The sequence below is a fragment of the Thamnophis sirtalis genome, unplaced genomic scaffold (genome assembly GCF_051295495.1).
Source record: "Thamnophis sirtalis isolate CommonGarterSnake01/CBP01778 unplaced genomic scaffold, rThaSir2_p1.2 scaffold_5, whole genome shotgun sequence".
NCBI classification, from domain to species: Eukaryota; Metazoa; Chordata; class Lepidosauria; order Squamata; family Natricidae; genus Thamnophis; species Thamnophis sirtalis.
The window spans coordinates 80592794-80615384 of NW_028261385.1; the positions used below are offsets into that span (position 1 = coordinate 80592794).

Genomic DNA, 22591 nt, shown 5'->3' on the forward strand with positions numbered 1-22591 from the left:
GTTTCTGCAAGGAAACTGGGGCTGGTTTCTGCCTCCCTTAAGATTTTTTATTTCTCCTTTAGGGGAAATATTCTATTCTTTTTAAAAAATATTTCCCCAAATATTTCATTGGGGGCGGGGTTTCACAGTTGCATCTTTTATTTCCTGAGATTCCCCTATAGATACAAAACCTCGTGCCATGGCAGGCAGCAGCAACATTTCTGCTTCTGGCATCTTCCAGTTTGGGCAAGTTCTCCATCTCCAGGGAGCAGCCAAAAATACGAACTTGGCAGTTCAAATACGTTGAACCTGCAACTGAATTGTTTCCAGATTTTATCATGCCCTTTGCACAATAAGAAACATGCTCTCCGAAGTATCATTTGCTCTGCATAAAGGGCATAACTGTTTCCAGCAGTTCATTTTGGAGTTAAACTCTCCCCTCATCTTCCTCATGTAGAAAATAAATTCTAGTTTTGATTGCACAGAACACTTACAGGTGGCGGGAAACACGAAGCACCCAACACGCTGGAAAACCTCGCTGAAGTTATTTATTTAGTTTGTCACTCATGTACAAGATAACGGGAATAAGAACACAGGAAATGGTATAAGTAAATGGGGGACATTAGGACAGGGGCGTTAGGCAGGTTGGTGCACTAATGCAGGCCCCTACAAAATTGCTTTTAACATTTTAAAAGAAAATGATTACAATTGCAACGAGGGCTGCTCAATGAACCAAAGCTCTTGCCAACTACACAAGCAAAAAAGGGCCAAACTCTCGTAAAGTCGAGCTAGCCGCCCTTTCTTTTTTCTTTTTGCAACCCGCTTCGAGACACTAAACAACTCGCGCGCCGCGGTCCTTCACAGGCACGAAAGCGGCCGGGAAAAGCAACGGGTGAAGAAAACAGCACGTGACAGGCGGCCCCCGCTGCGCAAGCGCGATGGTGAGACGGCCCGGATCAGCTGGGAAGGAGGCGTGTGCGCCGCTGCCGTGGAAAAGCCGCCCCCGCCGTCGGAGATCGAAAGGCACAGAGAGAGAGAGAGAGAGAGAGAGAGAGAGAGAGAGAGAGAGAGAGAGAGAGGCGCAAAGGTGAAAACGTCGGGACGCTTCCCCGCGTCGGGCAAGGCAGAAAAAAAAAGGCTCAGGCGGCGACCCTGCCGCGTGGGGGGCTGGTGGTGGGGGCGGCCATTTGAATGTTTTCAGCAGCTTGGGCTGAGCCGAGCCGGTGCCGGATGAGCGTTTCCCCGAGTTTCTACTGCGGGGCAGCCTGGTTTTAAAAAAGCTGTTGCCATGATCGCCCTCCTCTTGTGGGATCATCTCCGGGCGGGCAGCTCCGAACTGGACTGGTGCGAGGATAACTACACCATCGTGCCCACCATCGCCGAGTTTTACAACACGGTGCGTAACTTGGAGCCGCTGCTCCGCCTCTCGGCTTTTGCAAAAGGGGGAGAGAGCGCGGCGCTTCGGCGCACGTTTGCAATCGTCTCGCGCTTGTTTGCGCTGCTTTTTGGAGGGGTTTGCAAAAAAAAAAAAAAAAAGTTGCGTTCCTGCACGCTTAGCCGGCCTGGGAGCCGCTCCAGGAATAGTCCGGTGAAAGCTCCTTGCTTGCGTGATGGGCTGGAAAAAGAAGGAACCTGTGCATCAGGTGGGGGTGCCCCGTGTAACGTGGTGGATCTAGATTTTGGGCTCAAAATGTGCCACAGTGGTTTGTAAACCACGATTTCCTGGCTTGACTCGGGTAGGCAGCCACGATTACGTGAGAATGTTACAGTGATCCGGTACCTTATTATTATTAATAATAATAATTAATAATCAATTATTAATTATTAATTTATTATTGTTGTTATTATTGTTGCTATTATTATTTACTTTATTCATTAAACATGAAACTCAGCCAATTGAACATTCAAAAATGCATTATAAATACCAGTGACTGGTGCTAATGGTTGATACGGTTTTTCAGCACGTTTAACTTTGATCATTCACTAAATAGGGCAGCTATTAAGCAAGTACTCCTTGTATACACTTCCCTGGACTAGATCCTGATTAAAGCTCCGCACCTTTTCTGAAATCTTCCTTCAAAGAGGAAATGGGATTGTTTCCAATATAGATAGATAAGAGAACCTTTATTGTCACTTTTTTTCTGGGAATACACCAGCACACATTAAAAAAATGAAATTCTGATACACACACACACACACACACACATACACACACACACACACACACACAGAGTTTTAGAATACAAAGTGGAAAAACAACATGAGAGTTAACAAGGTTGATACTATAGGGTATGAAACAGAATTACAGAATCTAGTTCTGTTTTGGTACTACAAAATCTCATCTCAGAAGATAAGGAACAAAACTGTTTATGTAATACAGCAAACCCTGGTCAAGCAGCTCTTCTATGTCTGATCCTGGTTAGAAGGGAGTAAACTTCCAATAATCTTTTCTGCTGTTCTTACCACTCTGCACAACCTTCTGTCCAAAGCAGTAATACTTGCAAATCACACAGTAATACAAAAATATACCTGGATTAAGACAATCCAGCAATTCAGCAACATCTACTCCCCCAGTTGATTGCCTGAAGGAGCTGGGTAAGGCGTTGGTCAACAGATGGCAGAGCTTATGCTCTGACGATCCCTCTTTGATCCTTTGATCGTTACAAACTCAGAAGAATCCCTGATCATCTCTCAAAATCTTACTCAAATGATACTGAGCAAATGTGAGCAATTTTAACTGCAAAAAAATATCTCACAGATGTGTCACAACAGCATATAGGGAGATCTTCCCCTTGGCCTGAAAAGCTGCTGTATACAGTGAAAATAGCAAAACACTGATTAATTAAGGTTTAAGGTTTAAGGTTTTATTGGGATTTATATGCCGCCCTTTTCCCTGAGGGGACTCAGGGCGGCTTACAACCACAGGGGAGGGGGGTGCAAGGTCAAAAACAAAACAATATGTGCACAAAGAAAAAATAATAAAACACAACTTTCATTCAGCGATCAAACACTCGGGCGGGTAATTGGAAACCTATCCCCAGGCCTGCTGGGAGAGCCAGATCTTGAGGGCTGCGCGGAAGGTCTGGATAGTGGTGAGGGTACGGATCTCCATGGGGAGCTCGTTCCACAGGGTCGGGGCGGCAACAGAAAAGGCTCTCCTCCGTGTGGTCGCCAGTCGACATTGACTGGCAGATGGAATTCGGAGGAGGCCCAGTCTGTGCGATCTAATTGGTCGATTTAGGGAGGTAATCGGCAGAAGGCGGTCTCTCAAGTACCCAGACCCGCTACCATGGAGTGCTTTAAAGATGGTCATCAGTATCCTGAAGCGCACCCGGAGACCAACAGGCAGCCAATGCAGCTCGCGGAGGACAGGTGTAACGTGGGCGAACCGCGGTGCGCCCACTATCACTCGCGCGGCTGCATTTTGGACTAGCTGCAGTCGCCGGATGCACTTCAGGGGCAACCCCATGTAGAGCCCATTGCAGTATTCCAGTCTAGAGATCACAAGGGCTCGAGTGACTGTTGTGAGAGCCCCCCGGTCTAGGTAGGGCCGCAACTGGCGGACCAGGCGAACCTGGGCAAATGCCCCCCTGGTCACAGCTGACAGCTGGTGATCGAAAGTCAGCTGTGGGTCCAGGAGGACTCCTAAGTTGCGGACCCTATCTGAGGGGTATAAAATTTGACCCCCCAGCCTAAGCGTTGGTATATTAGCCAAATTATTGGGGGGGAAACACAACAGCCACTCGGTCTTATCCGGGTTGAGTACCAGTTTGTTAGCACTCATCCAGTTCCTAACGGCCTCCAAACCCTGGTTCATCACGTCCACCGCTTCATTGAGTTGGCACGGGGCGGACAGATACAATTGCGTATCGTCCGCATATTGATGGTATTTTATCCCGTGCCTCCGAATGATCTCGCCCAGCGGTTTCATGTATATGTTAAATAGTAGGGGGGATAGGACCGAACCCTGAGGTACCCCACATGTTAGGGGCCTCAGGGACGATCTCTGCCCCCCGACCAACACCGACTGCGACCTGTCCGAGAGGTAGGAGGAGAACCACCGCAGAACAGTGCCTCCCACTCCCACCTCCCGCAGTCGTCGCAGAAGGATACCATGGTCGATGGTATCGAAAGCCGCTGAGAGGTCAAGGAGAACCAGGATGGACGCATAGCCTCCATCTCTGGCCCTCCAGAGATCATCGGTCAATGCGACCAAAGCGGTTTCTGTGCTGTAACCAGGTCTGAAGCCGGACTGGAAGGGGTCAAGATAGCTAGCTTCCTCCAAGGCCCGTTGAAGCTGAAAGGCCACCACCTTCTCAACAACCTTCCCGATAAAGGGAAGGTTGGAGACAGGACGAAAGTTGTTTAAGATGGCTGGATCTAACGATGGTTTCTTCAGGAGGGGTCTCACCACCGCCGTTTTAAGTACGGCGGGGAAGTGCCCCTCCCGAAGGGAGGCGGTGACAACCGCCTGGATCCAGCCATGTGTCACCTCCCTGCTGTTAGCCACCAGCCAGGAGGGACACGGGTCCAAAATACAAGTGGAGGCACTTACAGCTCGAATGGCCTTGTCCACATCCCCAGAGGCAACTTCCTGGAACTCAACCCAGAGCTGATGTAACAAGTAATCCTCCTGTGACTCAGCTGGACCTACTGCGGTGGAGTCCAAGTCCGATCGAAACCGAGCTACTTTGTCCGCCAAGAATTGAGCATAATCCTCAGCCCTACCCTGCAAGGGGTCTCCCGCATCCCTCCTATTAAGGAGGGAGCGGGTTATCCTAAACAGGGCGGCTGGGCGCGACTCGGCGGACGCAACCAAGGCAGAAATATAAGATCTTTTTGCGGTTCTTAATGCTCGGACATAGTCCTTGGTGCAGGTAGTTAAAAGTGCTCGGTTCGCCTCGGACCTATCGGACCTCCACTGGTGCTCTAGGCATCTCCTCCGGCGTTTCTTCTCCCGGAGTTCCTCGGTGAACCAGGGAACTCTCCGGGATCCACTGACCCGGAGGGGCCGTAGCGGCGCAATCCGGTCGAGAGACTCCGACGCCGCCGAGTACCAGGCGGCAGCCAGAGTCTCCGCCGAACTGTGGGCGAGAGTATCAGGAATAACCCCAAGCTCCGTCTGGAACCTCAAAGGGTCCATAAGTCGCCTGGGGCGGAACCACCTGGTCGGTTCCTCCTCCCTACGGTGGGGGTATGGCCTCCGGAAGTCAAGCCTCAGTAGGCAATGGTCCGACCACGACAGGGGTATGATCTCATTACCCTTCAGACCAAGATCACACATCCACTGCTCCGAGAGGAATACGAGGTCGAGCATGTGACCCGCTGCGTGGGTTGGGCCCCGAATTACTTGGGTCAAGCCCATGGCTGTCATGGAAGCCATGAACTCCTGCGCCCCGTCAGAGCGTTCACCGAGCGATGGCAAGTTGAAATCCCCCAGAACTATAAGCCTGGGGAACTCAACCGCCAGCTCGGCTACTGACTCGAGGAGCGAGGGGAGGGATGCTGCAACGCAGTTGGGAGGCAGGTACGTTAGCAGCAAACCCACTTGACCCTTGAGGTCCAACTTTATCAGCAGAGACTCACACCCGACAAGCTCCGGAGCAGGGACCCTACGAGGTAACAGAGACTCCCGGATTACAATAGCCACACCGCCACCCCTTCCCTGGGCTCTCGGCTGATGAAGCACCTGAAATCCCTCTGGGCACATCTCTACAAGGGGGACTCCTCCTTCTGTGCCCAGCCAGGTTTCAGTAATACATGCCAGGTCTGCCCTCTCGTCAGTAATTAAGTCCCGGACGAGGGGAGCTTTATGAACAACAGACCTGGCATTTAGCGACAACAGCCTGAGACCAGGGTCCTGACTACTCGCGCCATCTGGTCTTGGAGTGGGACTCCTAGGGCCGGAAGGAGGGATCTCTGTAATGTAGCGAACCCTCCTTCCCCGGTAATGGCCAGCCCTAAGGTCCCCGCCATATCTGCCTCTCCCTGTCACGACCGCTATGCTCCGACCCACTCCCATGTCCATGGTCCCCCCAACCACCCCAGTACCCCCCGCCTTCCCCAGCAGGTCCTCCGAGTCAAACATTCTCATTTATCCACACTAACAATTCCCACGTAGAAATTTAAAACATATAAAATACAAGGTCTCCTTTGTTATGGTTGCTAGGGCTGTCACTTGATTAATGATGCAAAATTCCTACCAGAGATAAGGATTGAAGAAAAAAAATCTGTAATTTCTTTCTCCTTATTTAAATATTTTCCATTTTTTTCTCTAGATAAGCAACGTCTTGTTTTTTGTCCTGCCCCCTATATGTATGTGCTTATTCCGACAATATGCAACCTGCTTCAACAGTGGAATATATTTAATATGGACCTTGCTAGTAGTTGTAGGTAAGTTATTCTGAATTTTTATGGGATCTGACATGAAAATTAGGAGATTATTATTTTTAAATTATGTACTACAGTACCATGAAATCAAAAGATACCTCAATTGAGTGGGTGTTTAAGCATATAACTACAAGTTGGTCCTCGACATGACCACAGTGGACTCTAAAATTTCCATTGCTAAGCAAGGCAGTTAAGTGAGCTTTGCCCCATTGGGTGACCTTTTTTGTCACAGTTGTTAAGTGAATCACTGGAATGAAGTTAGTAACACAATTGTTAAGTGAATCTGGCTTCCCTGTTGACTTAGCTTGTCAGAAGGTTGCAAAAGACACTGCAACCATCATAAATACATGACAGTTGCCAAGCATCCACATTTTGATCACATGACATTGGGGATGCTGCAAGGGTCATAAGTGAAAAAAGATCATAAGTCACATTTTTTCAGTGCCGTTGTAACTTCAAACAGTCATTAAATGAATGGGTTGTAAGTCAAGGAGTACATCTAATTCAGAAGCAGAATATGAACTCAAAACAAAGAACAGTATTGTAAGCTGATACCATCATGACCCCTTTAATGTATCATATAATAGCTTTACTAATATAATCATCTTACTGTACTGATTCCTTTGGCTATTACTAGTGATGTTGTAGCAATCCAGTTTTTGCTAAGTTATGTCGTCACTTCTTTTTGTCCATAAGTTCTGCTCCCATAGGAATCCGAAGAAATACCCAGTAGCTAAAATACAAACACACAGAAACAACCCAAGTCAAAATTGTTTAATTTTATTTATTTTTTTATTTTGGATAAGCATGATTGCACTCTTTCTCTTCCTTGATTGTGAAATGGATTGCACAATATTTTTATTTTATTTTCTTCATTTATTTAAAATAATTACATAGCCGTTCATCTGATAACCAACTCTGGGCGTCTCTAACTAGCAATTTATCTGTTACAGAACATCCTCTTGGCAGTATCTCCAGTTAGGTAGGCAACTTGGTGTTGTCCAAATACTTTTAACTAAAAATTCCACATTCCTGTGTCATTTGTTCAAAGTGCCTAGAGGTGATGTGAATTGAAGTCCAAAATATATAACTGGTGTTCTTCCCTGTATAAAATCTCAGTGAATGGGGAGAACGGTTTGAAGTAGAGGTGAAGCTATTAGCCTGCAAACCAGAGACTTGAGTTTAGGCACAAATGCCAGCTAGGTGACTTTGAGTCAGTCTCACTACCTTACAGGATTGTTGTGGGGAAAAGAGGAGGCAGGAGTATCAGCATCTTAGACCAAGTCAAATCTAAAAACCGCTAGAGAATTTCTAGAAGCCTGACACTGAGACAAATCAGCCATCAACAGGCACATAAAGATAAACAACATCTATATACCATTCAAAAGAGACAATTGTAAAGCCAACAAAAAGAAAAACATCAAAAAGAAAACTCAAAAACCATTAATAAATACCCAGATGAGCAGAGATTAATACCAAGATTAACAATAATCAAGAAGTAAACAATACCCCAATCAAGGAAGTACCAACTCAGACAAACAAACAGTAAATAAGAGCTTAATCAAGGAACCATCAAGAATATTTCCACCAATACTGACAAGAAAAACCACAGTATATAAAAAAACAGAATAAAAATCTTAAGTAAAAAATTATATGGGAAAAATCACCCATTACTCCTCCCTAGACCAAGGATTGTGTAAGATTTGTCCTGCTTCAGTGCTATTAAGAACATTGAATTAAATATTTCTATTAAGACTGCCTGGCCGAGCAAAATCTTCACAAGATTTGGGGTGGGGGTGGGGGAGGCAAGTGCATTAAAATGTTGATTTGGGAGGGTGAATGTTGTCTTTCTTTTATAACTTGGCTTTTCATCTTGTACAGTATGTTTCATCTAAAGTATAAAGGTTTACGTTTTCAGACAGTCATTGGAAAATAATGATATGACCATGCCTTAGAGGTAGAATAATAATCATTTACTGTATCTCTCTAGGAATTGGCTCTGTCTACTTCCATGCTACGCTTAGCTTCCTGGGTCAGATGCTCGATGAACTTGCTATACTTTGGGTTCTGATGTGTGCTCTGGCTATGTGGTTCCCCAGAAGGTATCTACCTAAAATGTTTAGGAATGACAGGTAAATATCTCTGGAAAGCATTGTGTTCAGCTTTTTGTGCCTTAATATCATGACTGTTTCCTTGAAAGAAGGAACACAGAGAGATGATTCTCGACAAAAAACAAGTGCAGGAAATTCGAACTGATGTGTTGTAAACTAGCTTCAGGTTTATCTTTATGTAGGCAAGCAGATTGGGATTTAGTTCAGTTACAGCTTCTCCAACTTGCCCTGCAGGTAACCTCCCTATGTTATGGTCTTCCTATTGCTGCCTATGATAGACAAATGACAAAGCAGAAGATGAAGCAAGTTTATCTCATAGTTTATCCACAAAAATTAAGATTAGGGAAAGTGTATCTAAGTAGCTACCTCATAACACTGATGCAAAAAAAAAAAGAAGGCAGAAGATAAATGCAAGATTGTCTTGCATGTTGAATGAAAGAGGAAACCTGAAGTTGGCTGGAAAATTAAAGGATTATTTTGATGGAATTTACCCAGTTAGGAAGAACTACACAAACCAGTTTGGTCTAGTGGTTAAAGCACCACTCTAGAAACCAGGAGATGATGAAATTCCTGCCTTAGCCATGAAAACTGGCTATGTGACCTTGAACCAGTCATACACTCCCAGCCCAACTCACAGGGCTGTTGTAGTGGAGGGAAAATAGGAGGAGTAAGGAGTATTACCTATGATTACTGCATTGAGTTCTCTATAAAAATAATACATGTGGGATATAAATTAAATAAAGTAAATCCGTGCTCCAATGGGTCATTGGTTCAAAGATATTTCCTTATTTAAACAGAGAAACAGAATGTGAACAGAGACCACCGATGTGAAAAACGGGGAGAATGGGAGCTGCTTCCAACTTCCTATTGAGTTTCCTATTGAGTTTCCTTGTGGAAAACTGGTGGGCACCATTGGAAATTCCCTTCCCTACCTCTGCCCCCCCCCCCCCCCGCAAATGGTGGGCTGTGAGTCAGCAATTGTGCATGGAGATGTGCAAGAGGTGATGCTCAGCTCAGGGAGAGGGTGTGTGCGTGTGCAAGAGATTCCACGTGTCAGGTAGCATGCAGCCCCTTGTGTGGGGATCGTGGGGAGGTGTAAGAGATGTCGTGTTGGCCAGGTAGGGCAAAAGTGGCACAGGTCATGAAGGGTGCGTGTGGATCACAGGGCTGTATGAGAGGTGCCTTGTAGATGGGGGAGGGCATATGGGGAGATTGCGGGTAGAGAAAGGTCTGGGGATCCTTGAGAGTATGTGAGATGTGCCATGCAAGTCGGGGATGTTGCATGGAGGATTGGGTGGGTTGGGAAGGCTGCATGGCCCTTCCTCCTCCCTTTCTTCCTCCCCTATTCTTTCCTATTCCCTTCTCTTTCAGCAAGTTAAATGGCTGCTGCTGGGTGGGGGAGGAGCAAGGCATTGCTGGACTGGCTGGGAAACTGTAATGAAATGTTGAAAATGAAGTTCACGTGACCATAGCAGCAGTACAGCAGCAGCCATTAGCTCTGAGGCAGCCACAGTTTTCCTAAATTTCACTTTCTCAAAAATCATGGGTCTGGATTTTGGACACATACTGTAAGTTAGCTCATTTGAGGCACCTTGGTTTAAAGTTGGTGACCTAGGATGCACTGGTTTGCCCAGTTAAAAGTCATGACAGTGAGATTTTTAGTAGTATATAAATAACTGGGTGAGTTTGGTCTTACTGAAATCTAGTTTTTCTGCTTGGATTCTTCAATACTGTACATTATAGCTGCCACCAATATATTATTCAATTCCTCTATACTTAGGATGCTCTTCATAATGTTATATAGATAATGCTAAGCAGACTGAAATACTGACACAAGGAAAAAAAGCTATTGAAAAGGCTTAGGATTTTTTCAGGGGCATGTTTGTTGGTGGTTGCTGGGGTAATGAGAGAGAATTGGGTTAGAGATGGTTGATCTAATCCCTCAGCAACTCTTCCTAAAAAGATTATAAGATTAATGTGTAGCCCCTGCGCCCCAGAGCAAAGACGAGAGGAACACAGATATCATATTTGCGATTAATCCTTTTCTTTCGTTCTATCTCTTATAAGTATATGGCCGAGTATTCACCAAGGATTTATTTGCCATGTGACAAATTACGAAAAATAGCTTAGTCTTCCCCCAGTGTAGCACCTTTTACATTGATTAAACTACAGCTCCCATCGTCATCAGGCAATCTGGATTAGATAAATTACCCTTTACTTTAGGGATTTATATCCAGTCCTTCAGAGACTGTTTCTAGGTTGGTGATTTATTGAACAAAAGTCAGTAATTAAATATATATGCATATGCACATACCCATAGATGGATGAATGATTGTTAGCAAGAGATAAAGAGATGATAGATGGATGAGAAAGAGAGAGAGATGGATGGATGGATGATAGATGGATGACAGACAGACAGACAGACAGAGGGGAATGTAGATCTTTGGTGAAGAAGTCTCCATCCTCTTGGTGGCCCCCAACATTTCTATGCTTCAGCATTACTATCACTCTGGGATAGCATTGTGGTTGAGCCCTAACAGATGCGAGTGTTGTGGATGACATTGATCGAGGATTATTATTGCAATGGTAGGAGCAGCTTGAGATACTGGATCTGCCACTGAGCACCACCATCACCCCGGCCCCCGATGGCTGGCAAGGTAGACAGAAGGTCTGACTGAGACAAGCACAGCCATAAGAAAGTCCCATTCAGCAAATAAAAGTGCAAGAGTACAAGGTTTTTACAGAGAATTTTACTATGGTGATTTAGCCTTGCTAAAATCCTCTGGTTATGATAAGGATGCATTGCACTTTTGCACTTCTCCTTCATCCCCGCTGCTAGATCTGGCCTTGCTGTCAAAATCTGGTTGGAAGGGCTTTCACATTTCAGGTCTATTTCAAACCTTTCGCTCTTTCACAGCTAATGGTAGTCAGATCAACCTCATGGTTTTTGCCTCACAGGGAATCCTCGACTTACAACAGTTCATTTAGTGACCGTTTGAAGTTACAACGGCACTGATAAAAGGGCTTATTACCATTTTTCACAAGTACACATGAACTTGCATCCCCATGGTCACGTGATCAAAATCTGGACGCTTGGCAATTGACTCATATTTATGAACTTTTGCCATGTCCTGGATCCAATGATCTCCTTTTGAGTGCTTCTATAGTTGATAGCCAGACTGGAATTTTTAAATAATATTGTCTTTTAATCTTCTCCCAATTTAGTAGCAAAGCCTCCCTTTTGAGTGCTTCTGATGAACAAAGTCAATGCGGAAGCCGGATTCACTTAACAACCAACTTTGCACCAGTGATTCGCTTAACCACTGTGGCAAGAAAAGTTGTAAAATGGGCCCAAATGCACTTCACCCCTGTCTCGTTTACCAACAGAAATTATGGGTTCAATTGTGGTCATAAGTCAAGGATTACCTGTATTTTCTGAAGCTTGTTTAAACACATTGTATACTGTGTTTTTTTTCTTCTCCCCAGGATGGCGGCAGTCAGTTTTTCCTGCTCTCAAAATGTCAATATTCATACAGCTTTTATTACCTGTTTTTCATCATGATAGGGGCAATAACCCAGTGTTTGTTTTAATTCTCTTAGTCAGTATTGACTCTCATTGCCTGCTTCTTGAGGGTGGAGAAAGTGGCTGGTCCAAGGTCACTCAGCTGGCTTGTTGCCTGTGGCAGGACTAAAACTCAAAAACTCCCACTTTTTAGATGATGCCTTAAACCACTGCACCAAAGTAGCTCCCTGTAATTCCCATAAAAATCTATAAAATGTCCCTTTAAGCCCTCCCTCACTTCCGTTTCATCCAGAATTATGTGTTTCTCCCTCCTCTTCCACTTCCAAAGCAATTCTTTTTAATTTCCAAAATTGTTCTGCATTTTCTCTTGGAATATTATCTATAGTCTTTGCTCTGTGAACTACAGTTTTTGCAATGGTTTTTCTTTTTGTATATACATAATGCAATATTATTGTTGCATTTTCCATTTTTTCTCCAGCAAACATGCCTTTTTTTCCTTGTTCGCCAGATAATTATTTTCACTGCTTCTGTTAGTATAATTTCATATATTTCTTTTTGAAGAAATGATAACATTTTGCTACTGTCTCACAAATGGGCAGTTGAAATAGGCAGTAGATTGCCAGTCTTGCTTACAGCCCTAAGTGTAGTAAGAATCAGGTGCCAATCCGTAAACTGTTCTACCAGTTCTGCTGTAATTATCAGAGAATTAATTATGTTTACCTTTTGCCACTTACAACAAAATTTAGCCCTTGGGAGTGTGAACAGCACATGGCCATAGAATAGGGGCTCATGTAAAGGGAGAGCTGTTGATATATTTTGATGAATTCCTAAATCAAGCTCATTGTTTGGCTTCACCTTGTAGCTTCAACACATAAAGATAATCCACAACTTGCTACCTAATATCGGTGGTTTGTGCACTTCATATCCTCAGTATTTTCTTCAAGTGGTCACCCATAAAGTCAGTGCCAAAATTGTAGTTGACACAGAAAACAGTTGAGCAGTGATGAGTGTGATGATGAATAGAACCACCTTGGAAATGACCAAACAACTCACTTTGCTTTTTGCTGTTTTGAACACAATTCGGGGTGCTTACTAGAGTGTACAAAGCCTTGTGCAACTTAGACTGCAATTAAGCATAGGACAACTTGATATAGGAGCAGGCAGAACGAGTAAAGTGATTCATCAACCTAGAATTGTTATATTCTCTCAAACGGTCTTAAGTCCAACCCTTCCTGAATTCTGTTGACTCTTATCTGGTGTGAATAAATTCAGGAATTCAACGGAGTTCAAGAAGGGTTGGACTCAACTCGATTTACCTGCTCTTCTTCTTCATCAAGTTGCCTTTGGTCTAAGTCATGGGTGTCAAGCTCGATTTCATTGAGTTTGACACCACTGGTCATGTAAGGCTTTGTACACTATAGTTCACTAGATTCTTGTGTTTGACCCTTCTCTAGTGTGAATAAATTCTCACCTGATAAGGGTCAACAGAATTCAGGAAGGGTTTGGCTGAACTTGTTCTACCTATTCTTCTTTTACATCAAGTTGTCTTACATCTAACTTTGGTCTAAGTTGTGTAAGGTTTTACATTGTAGTTGACTACATTCTTGTGTTTGACCCTTACCTGGTATGAATACATTTTCACCAGATAACGATCAATGGAATTTAGGAAAGGTTAGACTCAACTTGTTTGGCCTGCTCTTCTCCCACATCAAATTGCTGTACGCCTAACTTTATTTTGTCATTGTATAGGATGGAGCAATAAAACTTCTGAACTGGAACTTAATTATGATCCTGACCGTTCTTGACTGAAATTTATTCCTTTATTGTTTACTTTGTATTCTTGGGTCAACAACAGAGCATTGTTTCCAGATCTTACTACAGATACATTTTGTTGCAGTTACAGGTAGTCCTCAATTTACGACCACAGTTGAGCCCAACATTTGTGTTTCTAGGTGAGACATTTGTTAAGTAGGCTTTGCCCCATTTTTACAACCTTTCTTGCCATATTTGTTGAGTGAATCACTATTAAGTTAGTTAGTACCAACATTAAGTGAATCTGGTTTCCCCATTGACTTTACTTGTCAGAAGGTCATAAAAGGATCCCAGGACACTGCAAAGATCATACATGTGAGTCAGTTGCCAAGTGTCTAGATTTTGATCACATGACAATGGGGATGCTGCAACAGTTGTAAGTGTGAAAAATGGTTATAAATTTACTTTTTTCAATGATGGTGTAACTTTGAGTGGTCACTAAATTGAACGGTTGTAACTTGAGGACTACCTGTACTTTGGATTTTGTCCATAGAGCAAGTGGAACAAATTGTTGCTGGTATTAAAGCAGACCCATCTCCATGTTACTGCAGAGGGATTTTAAATTATTCCTGCTCACATAGAATATAGGGTTAAATGCCTTTTACGGAAGCTCTGATCCTTTCCTTTTATTACAGGTAATCCTTGATTTGTGACTGATTGCTTAATAACCATTCAAAGTTATAATGGACTTTTGACCTTTGTTGTCAAAGTTACAAGTGCTGCACTTCCTGGTCATGTAATTGCCCCTTGGGCACATGTAACTGACATATTTATGACTGGTTAAAAGTGTAGAGATCCTAAGCCATTCAGGTCATGGTAGTCTCAAAGGTGCTTTTTCGGGAGGCAACTGGACTTTCTTGTTTTTCTTTGAACCCATTTTGCTTCTCATCCAAGAAGCTTCTTTGGACTGGATGGTGGGGAATGGAAGGTTTTATGCTCCTTGCAGACAGTTGGTTATTTGCATGGGTGAGGATGATCCCGAGGAGACAGATACACTTCCAAGTGGCCTCAACGACTCTCTAAAAGAATGAAAATGACCAAACTATCTGCAAGGAATATAAATCCTTCCATTTCCCACCATCCACTCACAGCTGAAGAAACTTCTTGGATGAGAAACGTCTTCAGCGAAGGAAGAAAAAATAAAGTCCAGTTGCCTCCTGAAAAAGCACCTTTTGGGGGGTATTTATAACTGGTTGCAATATCCTACTGTTATGTGATCAGGTTTGTGACTTTTTTGACATTGGATAAGCTGGATTTAATTCACCTGATATACTTAACAGCTATTGTAAAATCAAGTCTGATCACCTGATGACTACAACAACTGACGACCAAATTTCCGGGCTGTAAGTCAAGTTCTACAGTACTTGTACATTTTTGCAAACAATGGGAAACAGGCAGCACATCCATTTTCTCAGTAAATAAAGTATGTGGTCCTCCATTCTACGTCCCTTAAAACAAACAACATTTTGGGTTGGCGAAACCTGTGGCTGTTTTTTTTCTCTCGGAACAACTGAAGGATCAATTCCATGGGGCAAATAGTTTTTGACACCTGTTTTTATGTCTTTATTTCATCTCAAGAGTGACCCTGTTTAAAAATACATGTATTTTGCAGAGGCCGGTTCAAAGCTGCAGTGGGCATTCTTTCTGGAGTCACTACATGCCTCGCCTTCGTTAAGCCTGCCATTAATAACATCTCCTTGATGACATTAGGACTTCCCTGCAGCGCCCTGCTTATTGCAGAACTTAAAAGGTATGTACCAGACTGACTGAGGCAAAGCAGAAAAATTACATTTAATTCATTTATTTAGATCTCGTCTTTATTATTTTTACAAATAACTCAAGGCAGTGAAAATATCCAACACACCTTCCTTCCTTTTATGTTCTACACAACCTTGTCAGGGGAGTTGGGCTGAGTGGGAGGAGGAACAGGCCCAAGGTCACCCAACTGGCTTTTGTGGCAGAGGCAGGATTAGAACTCACTGTTTCCTACTTTCTAGCTTCATACCTTAATCAGTAGACCAGGGGTTGGCAACCCACTGCTCTGGAGCTGCATGTTGCTCTCATCCCTGTGCTGCAGCTTCCTGTTGCTCATATTTTGAGCCACCAATGTACAACACCCACTAGCACATGATTTATTGAGCTTTTTGACCCCCGGTAGGCCAACCATGAATAAATCCAAGAAAATAAAAGTTTCAGAAGTAAACAGAATGCTTAACGCAACTACATAGGTTAGTTTTGTGGCTGCTCAGGAAATAGTCAGGCGCGGGAAGGGTTTTGTGGCTCCTGGTGTTTTCTTTTCTGTGGGAAATGGGTCCAGATGGCTCTTTCAGTGTTTAAGGTTGCCAACCCCTGCACTAGACCAAATGGGCTCTCCAATGCTGGTGCAGTTTGTTCCAGCACAACCTCTTCCCGTTTCTAGTTGAAAGTTATCATTCGGCCTTTTCAGGGGTAATGAGGTCCTAGGAGAAGTACTCTTACTGCACCCCCCCCCCCAAACTTATAAACTTGCTTAATACATAACTTAAGGTGAAGTTAGTACCACCTAGTGTAGCACGTGGCCCGAACCCCGTTTTAAAACTCTGATGTTTAGAAGCTCTGATGTTAAATACAAAGAATACTCTTTGTATTCTTTGTATTTAACATCAGAGCACAGCATGGGACAGCCATCAAATCAAAATACAAACCATCTCTGGTAAATGTTCAAAACAAAAATTGTAAGTGCTGGACCAGTGTTGTGGTGCCATGTAAAGCAGCAGCTCCCAACCTTTTGGGCACCAGGGACCAGTTCTTTGGAGAGAGGTTTTTCTGTAGACCAAAGGAGGCATGGTTTTGTGTGCTGCGATGAGGCTTCGCTTGTTTGCACAGCTGGTTGCTGGCATGCCATGGTCCGGTGCTGGTGTACGGACTGGGGGGGGGGTTGGGGACCCTGATGTAAAGAACACACACACACACACACACAAATGGCTGTCTGCATGTGTGTTCCAGCATAATTCTGGAACACCTCGAGCAATCTCAACCAAACTTGGTACACAGATGACTTACTCTCTGGAGAAAAATGTGGGGGGTAAGATACCCTTAAAACAACTCAGTGTGTGTGTTCTGTTAAGATACAGCCTGTTGTGCTTTAAAATGGCTTCTACTATACTGCTGTAAAATAGCTTCTACTGTACAGTGCAGTGGAGTTGCCATGGTAACAGCTTCACAGTACTCCACAAGAGGGCTCCCTCTTGTAAGGGGGAAAATCCAACATGTTTGGTCTGGACATTTCCTCCTATAAATAAATATCCAGCCAACTCTGGATTATCAGCTAGTAATTAATATAAACCATGTATATACAAAATTGAACTCATGGAAGAAATCTGATAGATGTTAGATTTTCTTCTCATTAAGCAAAAATCATCTTCCTCCCAAAGTGTTTTTGCAGTAATAAATATCCTTAGGTCATGGCATCGTCACGTAATGTATCATGACTTTTCCCCCCTTCACTAAACCGGGTGTGGCCGTGGCCAGTACATGGCGCATCCAGCCTGCGGGCCGTGGGTTTGACGGCCCTGCCTTGGGTGATAATATATTGGTCCAAGGGGAAGCAAAACTCTTCAAATTTACCTTTTTTGGGTAGAGGAATTCAAGTCTAGTAAGATCAAATGCTATGACATTGCTTATAATTGGAATTTTGTTGCTTGCATGCTTCAGTCAGCTCTGGTCCCAAAAGGTAGTGGCTACATTGTGTGTGGTTTTTGGGCAGAGCTTCAATCAGTCCATCTTGATTTTTTTGGACCCTAGCCTGTAGACATTCCTATCTTTCATTTGATATTTCACTTGTGCAAATCAGTAATTCAACAGATTTCACCAAAATATGTATTTTGATTCATAACCCAGGTTGACTTGACTTGATTTAAACTTCCACCAGTTTTATTCATTTACACTATTGCCAATGTAACTCCCAGTTATCACTTTTCCTTCTAGGTGTGACAATGTCCGAGTGTATAAATTGGGACTCTTTTCTGGCTTGTGGTGGATGTTGGCACTATTTTGTTGGATTAGTGACAAAGCATTTTGCGAGATTTGGTCATCTGTTAATTTTCCTTATTTACACTGCGTATGGTGAGTCCTAGTTTTATTCTCCTTTATTAAGTATTTCCCTTTGCTGGTGTGTACCCGTTTTCAATGCAATAGCGGCACAGTTTCTTAGTGTGTTTCATATTAAAATCAGACCTTGCGTAAGGTAGTTTTGGGTGATTATTTTGATCCATGAGTCAGTCAAGTTAAACAGCACTAACAAAATAAATTCTGGTAGAAAAATATATTTTACTCCCTCGTTTGTGTTTTGACAGTGACATATCAGGGTGTGTTAAGATTCACACAAATAAGAAAATAGTTGGGCCTCCTTCCATTACTGGAGGCTGATATTTTTGGGTGGAGGTGCTACAAATTTCAGTAGACAGAACAATGACACAAGACAGCAGAGGAATTGCATAATAGGCAAAGATTTTTCTGAGATTTTGCAGGGATGCCGTAGCTAGGGGTGGAATATTGAGAGAACAATACAGGAAGTCTGTTGTAAAGTTTAAACCAGGACTGTCCTATCTTGACAACTTTGAGATCTGTGCACTTCAACTCCCAGAATTCCACAACCAGCTATGCTGACAGGGGAATTCTGGGCGTCATTCCACAGGTCTCAGAGTTTTCAAGATTAGATACCTCTGGTTTAAACCATTATTCTCCAGCTACAGTCAATGTCTCCTATTTTTATTATCAAATTTCAAAGTCCAAAGATCTTTGGAATCATTAAAAATAGTCCAGTGGTTCCAGGTAGCCCACAAACCAAGGATTACCTCCATTTCCACTTCAAATCCTGATTTGAACCCTATTTCTCATAGGACAGAGACCCAATACTCAGAAAAGCAGCTGATTCATATTGTGAGATCTCAAATTAGCATCTTTGAGAAAGGAAGTTAATTTGCCTTCTTTCCAGAGAGGAAAAAATTGCCGATGCACATATAAAAGTGTTAACAACTCCCCTTGGGGGTTCTCAGTATCCTCAAGTTGAGCCCTGGGATCCAAGCTTGCATTCACAACAATGCACATGGTCTGTTTTATGCCCTGTTTCCAGGGTGCAACAGATGGCAGAGCAGCTACTGAATGCTTTCTGCGTTGCTACGTGAGTAGTATAAAAATAAAACTTTTGCAAAAGCTCCCCATTTCTTGAGGAAGGTTCGTTGTTTCTTTTCCCTGCAAAAGTGCATAAGTTTGCTACTTCCACTGACCTTAAGTGTTGCCCCTCCTTGTGAAACAATGCAGAGAGGAGCAACAAAAAAGATAAGGGGGCTGGAAGCTGAAGCATACGAAGAACAGTTACAGGAGTTGCAGGATGATCTCCGAGGTCCCTTCCAACTCTATTATTCAGTCTTCTAAGACCTGAAACTGAAGCAAAACCTCAGTCCTTTCGCTTCTCTCTTTTCCAGGCACATCCTCATCTGTATTGCAGCTTACCTGGGCTGTGTCTGCTTTGCCTATTTTGATGCTGTCTCCGAGATCCCCGAACAAGGCCCCGTCATCAAGTTCTGGCCCAGTGAGAAGTGGGCATTCATTGGGGTGCCCTACGTCACTCTCCTCTGTGCTCACAAGAAGTCTCCCCTCAAGATTACTTGAAAGGCAACGGAAGCGTCCCATCCTCTTTACCTGCTGTTTCTCCAAAAGGCCTGAATCTCTAGTGGGAAGATTGCCCCATGGGGTCCTTGCGGAAGCAAATGACACCCAATGACGTGGTCAGAGCAGAATCTCAAAAAAAAGTTTGTTCTGAGTGGCCTAAGAAATGAATCCATACAAATGAATCCGGAAAGCAGAAAGCCTGTATTTCCACAAATGCACCTCCTGCTCCCCCCCCCTCAAAAAAAGTAAAGCTGTTTCCCTTCTGCTTTGACTGCCTGTCACACTCTCGGTGGTCAGGGAACTGGGTGACATCTTACCCTCCACATTAAGGAAGGACGAATGGAAAAACGGGTGTCTGTCTCTCTGCGAGTGTGTTGATGGCTGTATTCTGTTTGAGAAATAATCACCAGATTTGTGTATTAAGGATTTAATAGAATTGCTTTGCAGATGTCCCTCCTGGGCTGCAGGTGCATATTTACACATTAATTGAGCAAATGAAATCTCTTTAAACTCTCTGGTCAGTTTAAGAGGAGAACAGTCCTTGAGAAGCTGTCTCACTTCTTAATCCATCAAAATATCATAAACATACGACAACCCATCTATAATAGTTCACTCTGCGGAGACTTGTTTACTACAGTTCAAAAAATAAGATGGAGAAAAGTCAGTGAAGGAATAAAAATTGTCTTTGAAATGACTAGTTGTGAGGCTTTACTTGGTCTCCAGGCAGTTAAGTCATTTTTCAGCTGAGTTCTTGGAAGGAGAGCAATTCAACAATCATCTACCAGGTTTCTGCAAAAAAACAAAAAGCAGTTTATCTCTCAATCTCCATTTTAATTCCATGTTTTCTGCAAGCAAACATGAACTTGGAAAGGTTTGAGTTTAATTATCCGTCTGGTTTTTTTTTTGCCTCTTGTTACCATGACACACTTTTAGGAGTTAGTTACATAGAGGGCAATCCATCCTCATTATTCACTTCCATTTTTAAGCAGATGTAACTAAATTTCAAGGGCAGTGAAGAATCAGTGCTTTGGCTTGTGCAGGTATTTGAAAGCTGCTTAAATTGTGCAGTTGGGTGTTCCCTAGATTCTGAAATATTTGAACCTTTGTTAAAATACATGTCAGGGAATCCATGAAATCAAAATTGTGCCTGTGGCTACGTGATTAAAAGTTCAGCCCCCTCTTTTTTTGTGTGAGGCAGGAGGAAAAAAAGGGGGCTTCAATTGTATACACTCACTGTTTTATTTTATTTTTGACTCACCCTGTAGATGATCCTGCAGTGAGTCCGATGAATTTGGAGCTTTTAATGTCACTTTTTAAAGAACCCTCTCTTTTTTTGTATTTAAATAGATGAGATGCCCGATAAATAATCAGCCACGGTTTAGTAGATTGGATGGAAAAGGAAAATACATGCTAAAAATAACTTGGTTTGTTTTCAAGCATAGGCAAAAACAAAAACAGGCGTTTCTATCCCTGGATACAAAGCCAAGATACAGTTGTAAATGGGGGTGGGTGAGGGCACACTTCTTGCAACCAATGTTTCTCAATTGCTGATGCACCAAGCTGGGTAAATATCTATGCTTGATTGTGGAATTGAATTGGGCGCTTTGTTCCTTTCTATTCCATTTGGCTGTGACTGCTCAGTTCCTTGATGCATTGTCAGAAATGTTGCATGGAGCATTAAATAAATGGGGCCAATTTTCCCATTTGGGAGCCATTGGCCGTGTGGAACTTTTCCAAAGTGAGTTGATTGAGACAGCTTTATCACTGTGGACCGGCCTAGTTCCATGCCTGTTTGTGAGTGAGTGCCGTAAGGCTCTGTCAGCACGGCCTGGTGCCTCGTTTTAGGACAAGATAATTCAGTGCTCCCCCTTTGAGATACAGTGTTTGGTTCCTGCAGTTGAAGAATGGAAGACATGGGTGTATTTTTCAAAGCTGGGGCAGTCTACCTTAGTGAATATCAATAGAAGTTTCCCCCTGTGGCTTGAGGCACATTTCATTGGCCAACCAGTGGCAAAATGAGTTGTAGATGAAATCACCAGCACAGCAATGATACAGTTGTACTTTGCCAGTTCCTCCCCATCTCTTGCCAGCTGATTACCAGCACAGACCCATGACATTTTGAGTTGTCTGAGTTGGGCCAAGCTCTGAGTTCTGAGTGATTTGAGACAGCTATTTGAGGCCTTTAGGTTGTTATAGGAGTGGATAGGCAAGGGGTTCACTCTGCTTGTTATTTAGTTATGGGTATTCTTAAATGATTGCCAGGGGTTCACATCCATTTTGCAGGTTCATTGGGAGGACTTTGAAAATCGCAGCGACCAACAAGAATGGGACGAATGTTGGTGGAAGGTTAAAGGATGATTCCCCCCCCCTTTTTTTAACAAAACAAACCAATAATTGGAGAAATTGTCCCGCTGAAAATTGGCAGTTGTACGTCAGTGAACCAGCAGCAAAATTTGTAGTTTTCTGGATATTGTAAAATGCATGGTGCAAGGCCACACATATCTTTATTATTATTTTCTTTTATTTAAAAAGTTATCTATTTTTCCCTTAGTTTGCAATTCTCAATTGCTATTACTATCAAGCTTCCGAATCTTGAAATATTTGTTTACAGTGTTACAAGAAAATAAAAATGGAATCAATAAATACTTATAATCAAATTACTTTAGCAATTTGGGGCACACGCTTTTGAGTTTGGGAAATAATGTTTTAGGATTAGAATTATAGAATTATTTAAGTATTATCTTTCATGCTCTCGATGTTTTCTGTCTTGTATTAGCAACATTAAAAAAATTATAACTTCTGGTAATCATCTACCTACAGTTGACATGAAGTTGGCATGTGTTTGAAGAACTGCACAAGGCTGTACAGATAATTTGAAAATACGAATGTGAACATTTATGAAATGTAAAAATTCTTCATTCTATGTGTCTCATTTTGTGGGGGGAATTATGGAAAGGATTTTTCTAGTAAGCAAGTGATTGTGGGGCACTGTTTAATTAGAGTAACTCTAGTATCCAGTTGTTCAGTTATGCCAACAAAACAGTATTTTCCATCTTATTCTTGGTGGGGGGGATGTGAATTTTCTTGGCTTTACTTGCAACTGTGCAGCTATTTCTTTCTCTTA

General features: G+C 43.0%; 1 protein-coding gene across 2 annotated transcripts; it reads left to right on the top strand.

Annotated features, from left to right (window-relative positions):
• The first annotated feature begins 941 nt into the window (after positions 1-941).
• On the top strand, positions 942-20161 carry ACER2 (alkaline ceramidase 2). Of its 2 annotated transcripts, none has more exons than XM_087716115.1 (6): positions 942-1375; positions 6258-6372; positions 8360-8501; positions 15428-15565; positions 17782-17919; positions 19281-20161. In XM_087716115.1, the coding sequence occupies exons 1-6, from the start codon at positions 1268-1270 to the stop codon at positions 19465-19467; spliced, it is 828 nt and encodes a 275-aa protein (XP_087572241.1). In that variant the 5' UTR covers positions 942-1267; the 3' UTR covers positions 19468-20161. The 2 variants fall into 2 exon arrangements, with proteins under 2 accessions (XP_087572241.1, XP_087572242.1); XM_087716116.1 differs by lacking the exon at positions 942-1375 and adding an exon at positions 1514-1622.
• Positions 20162-22591: the final 2430 nt, after the last annotated feature.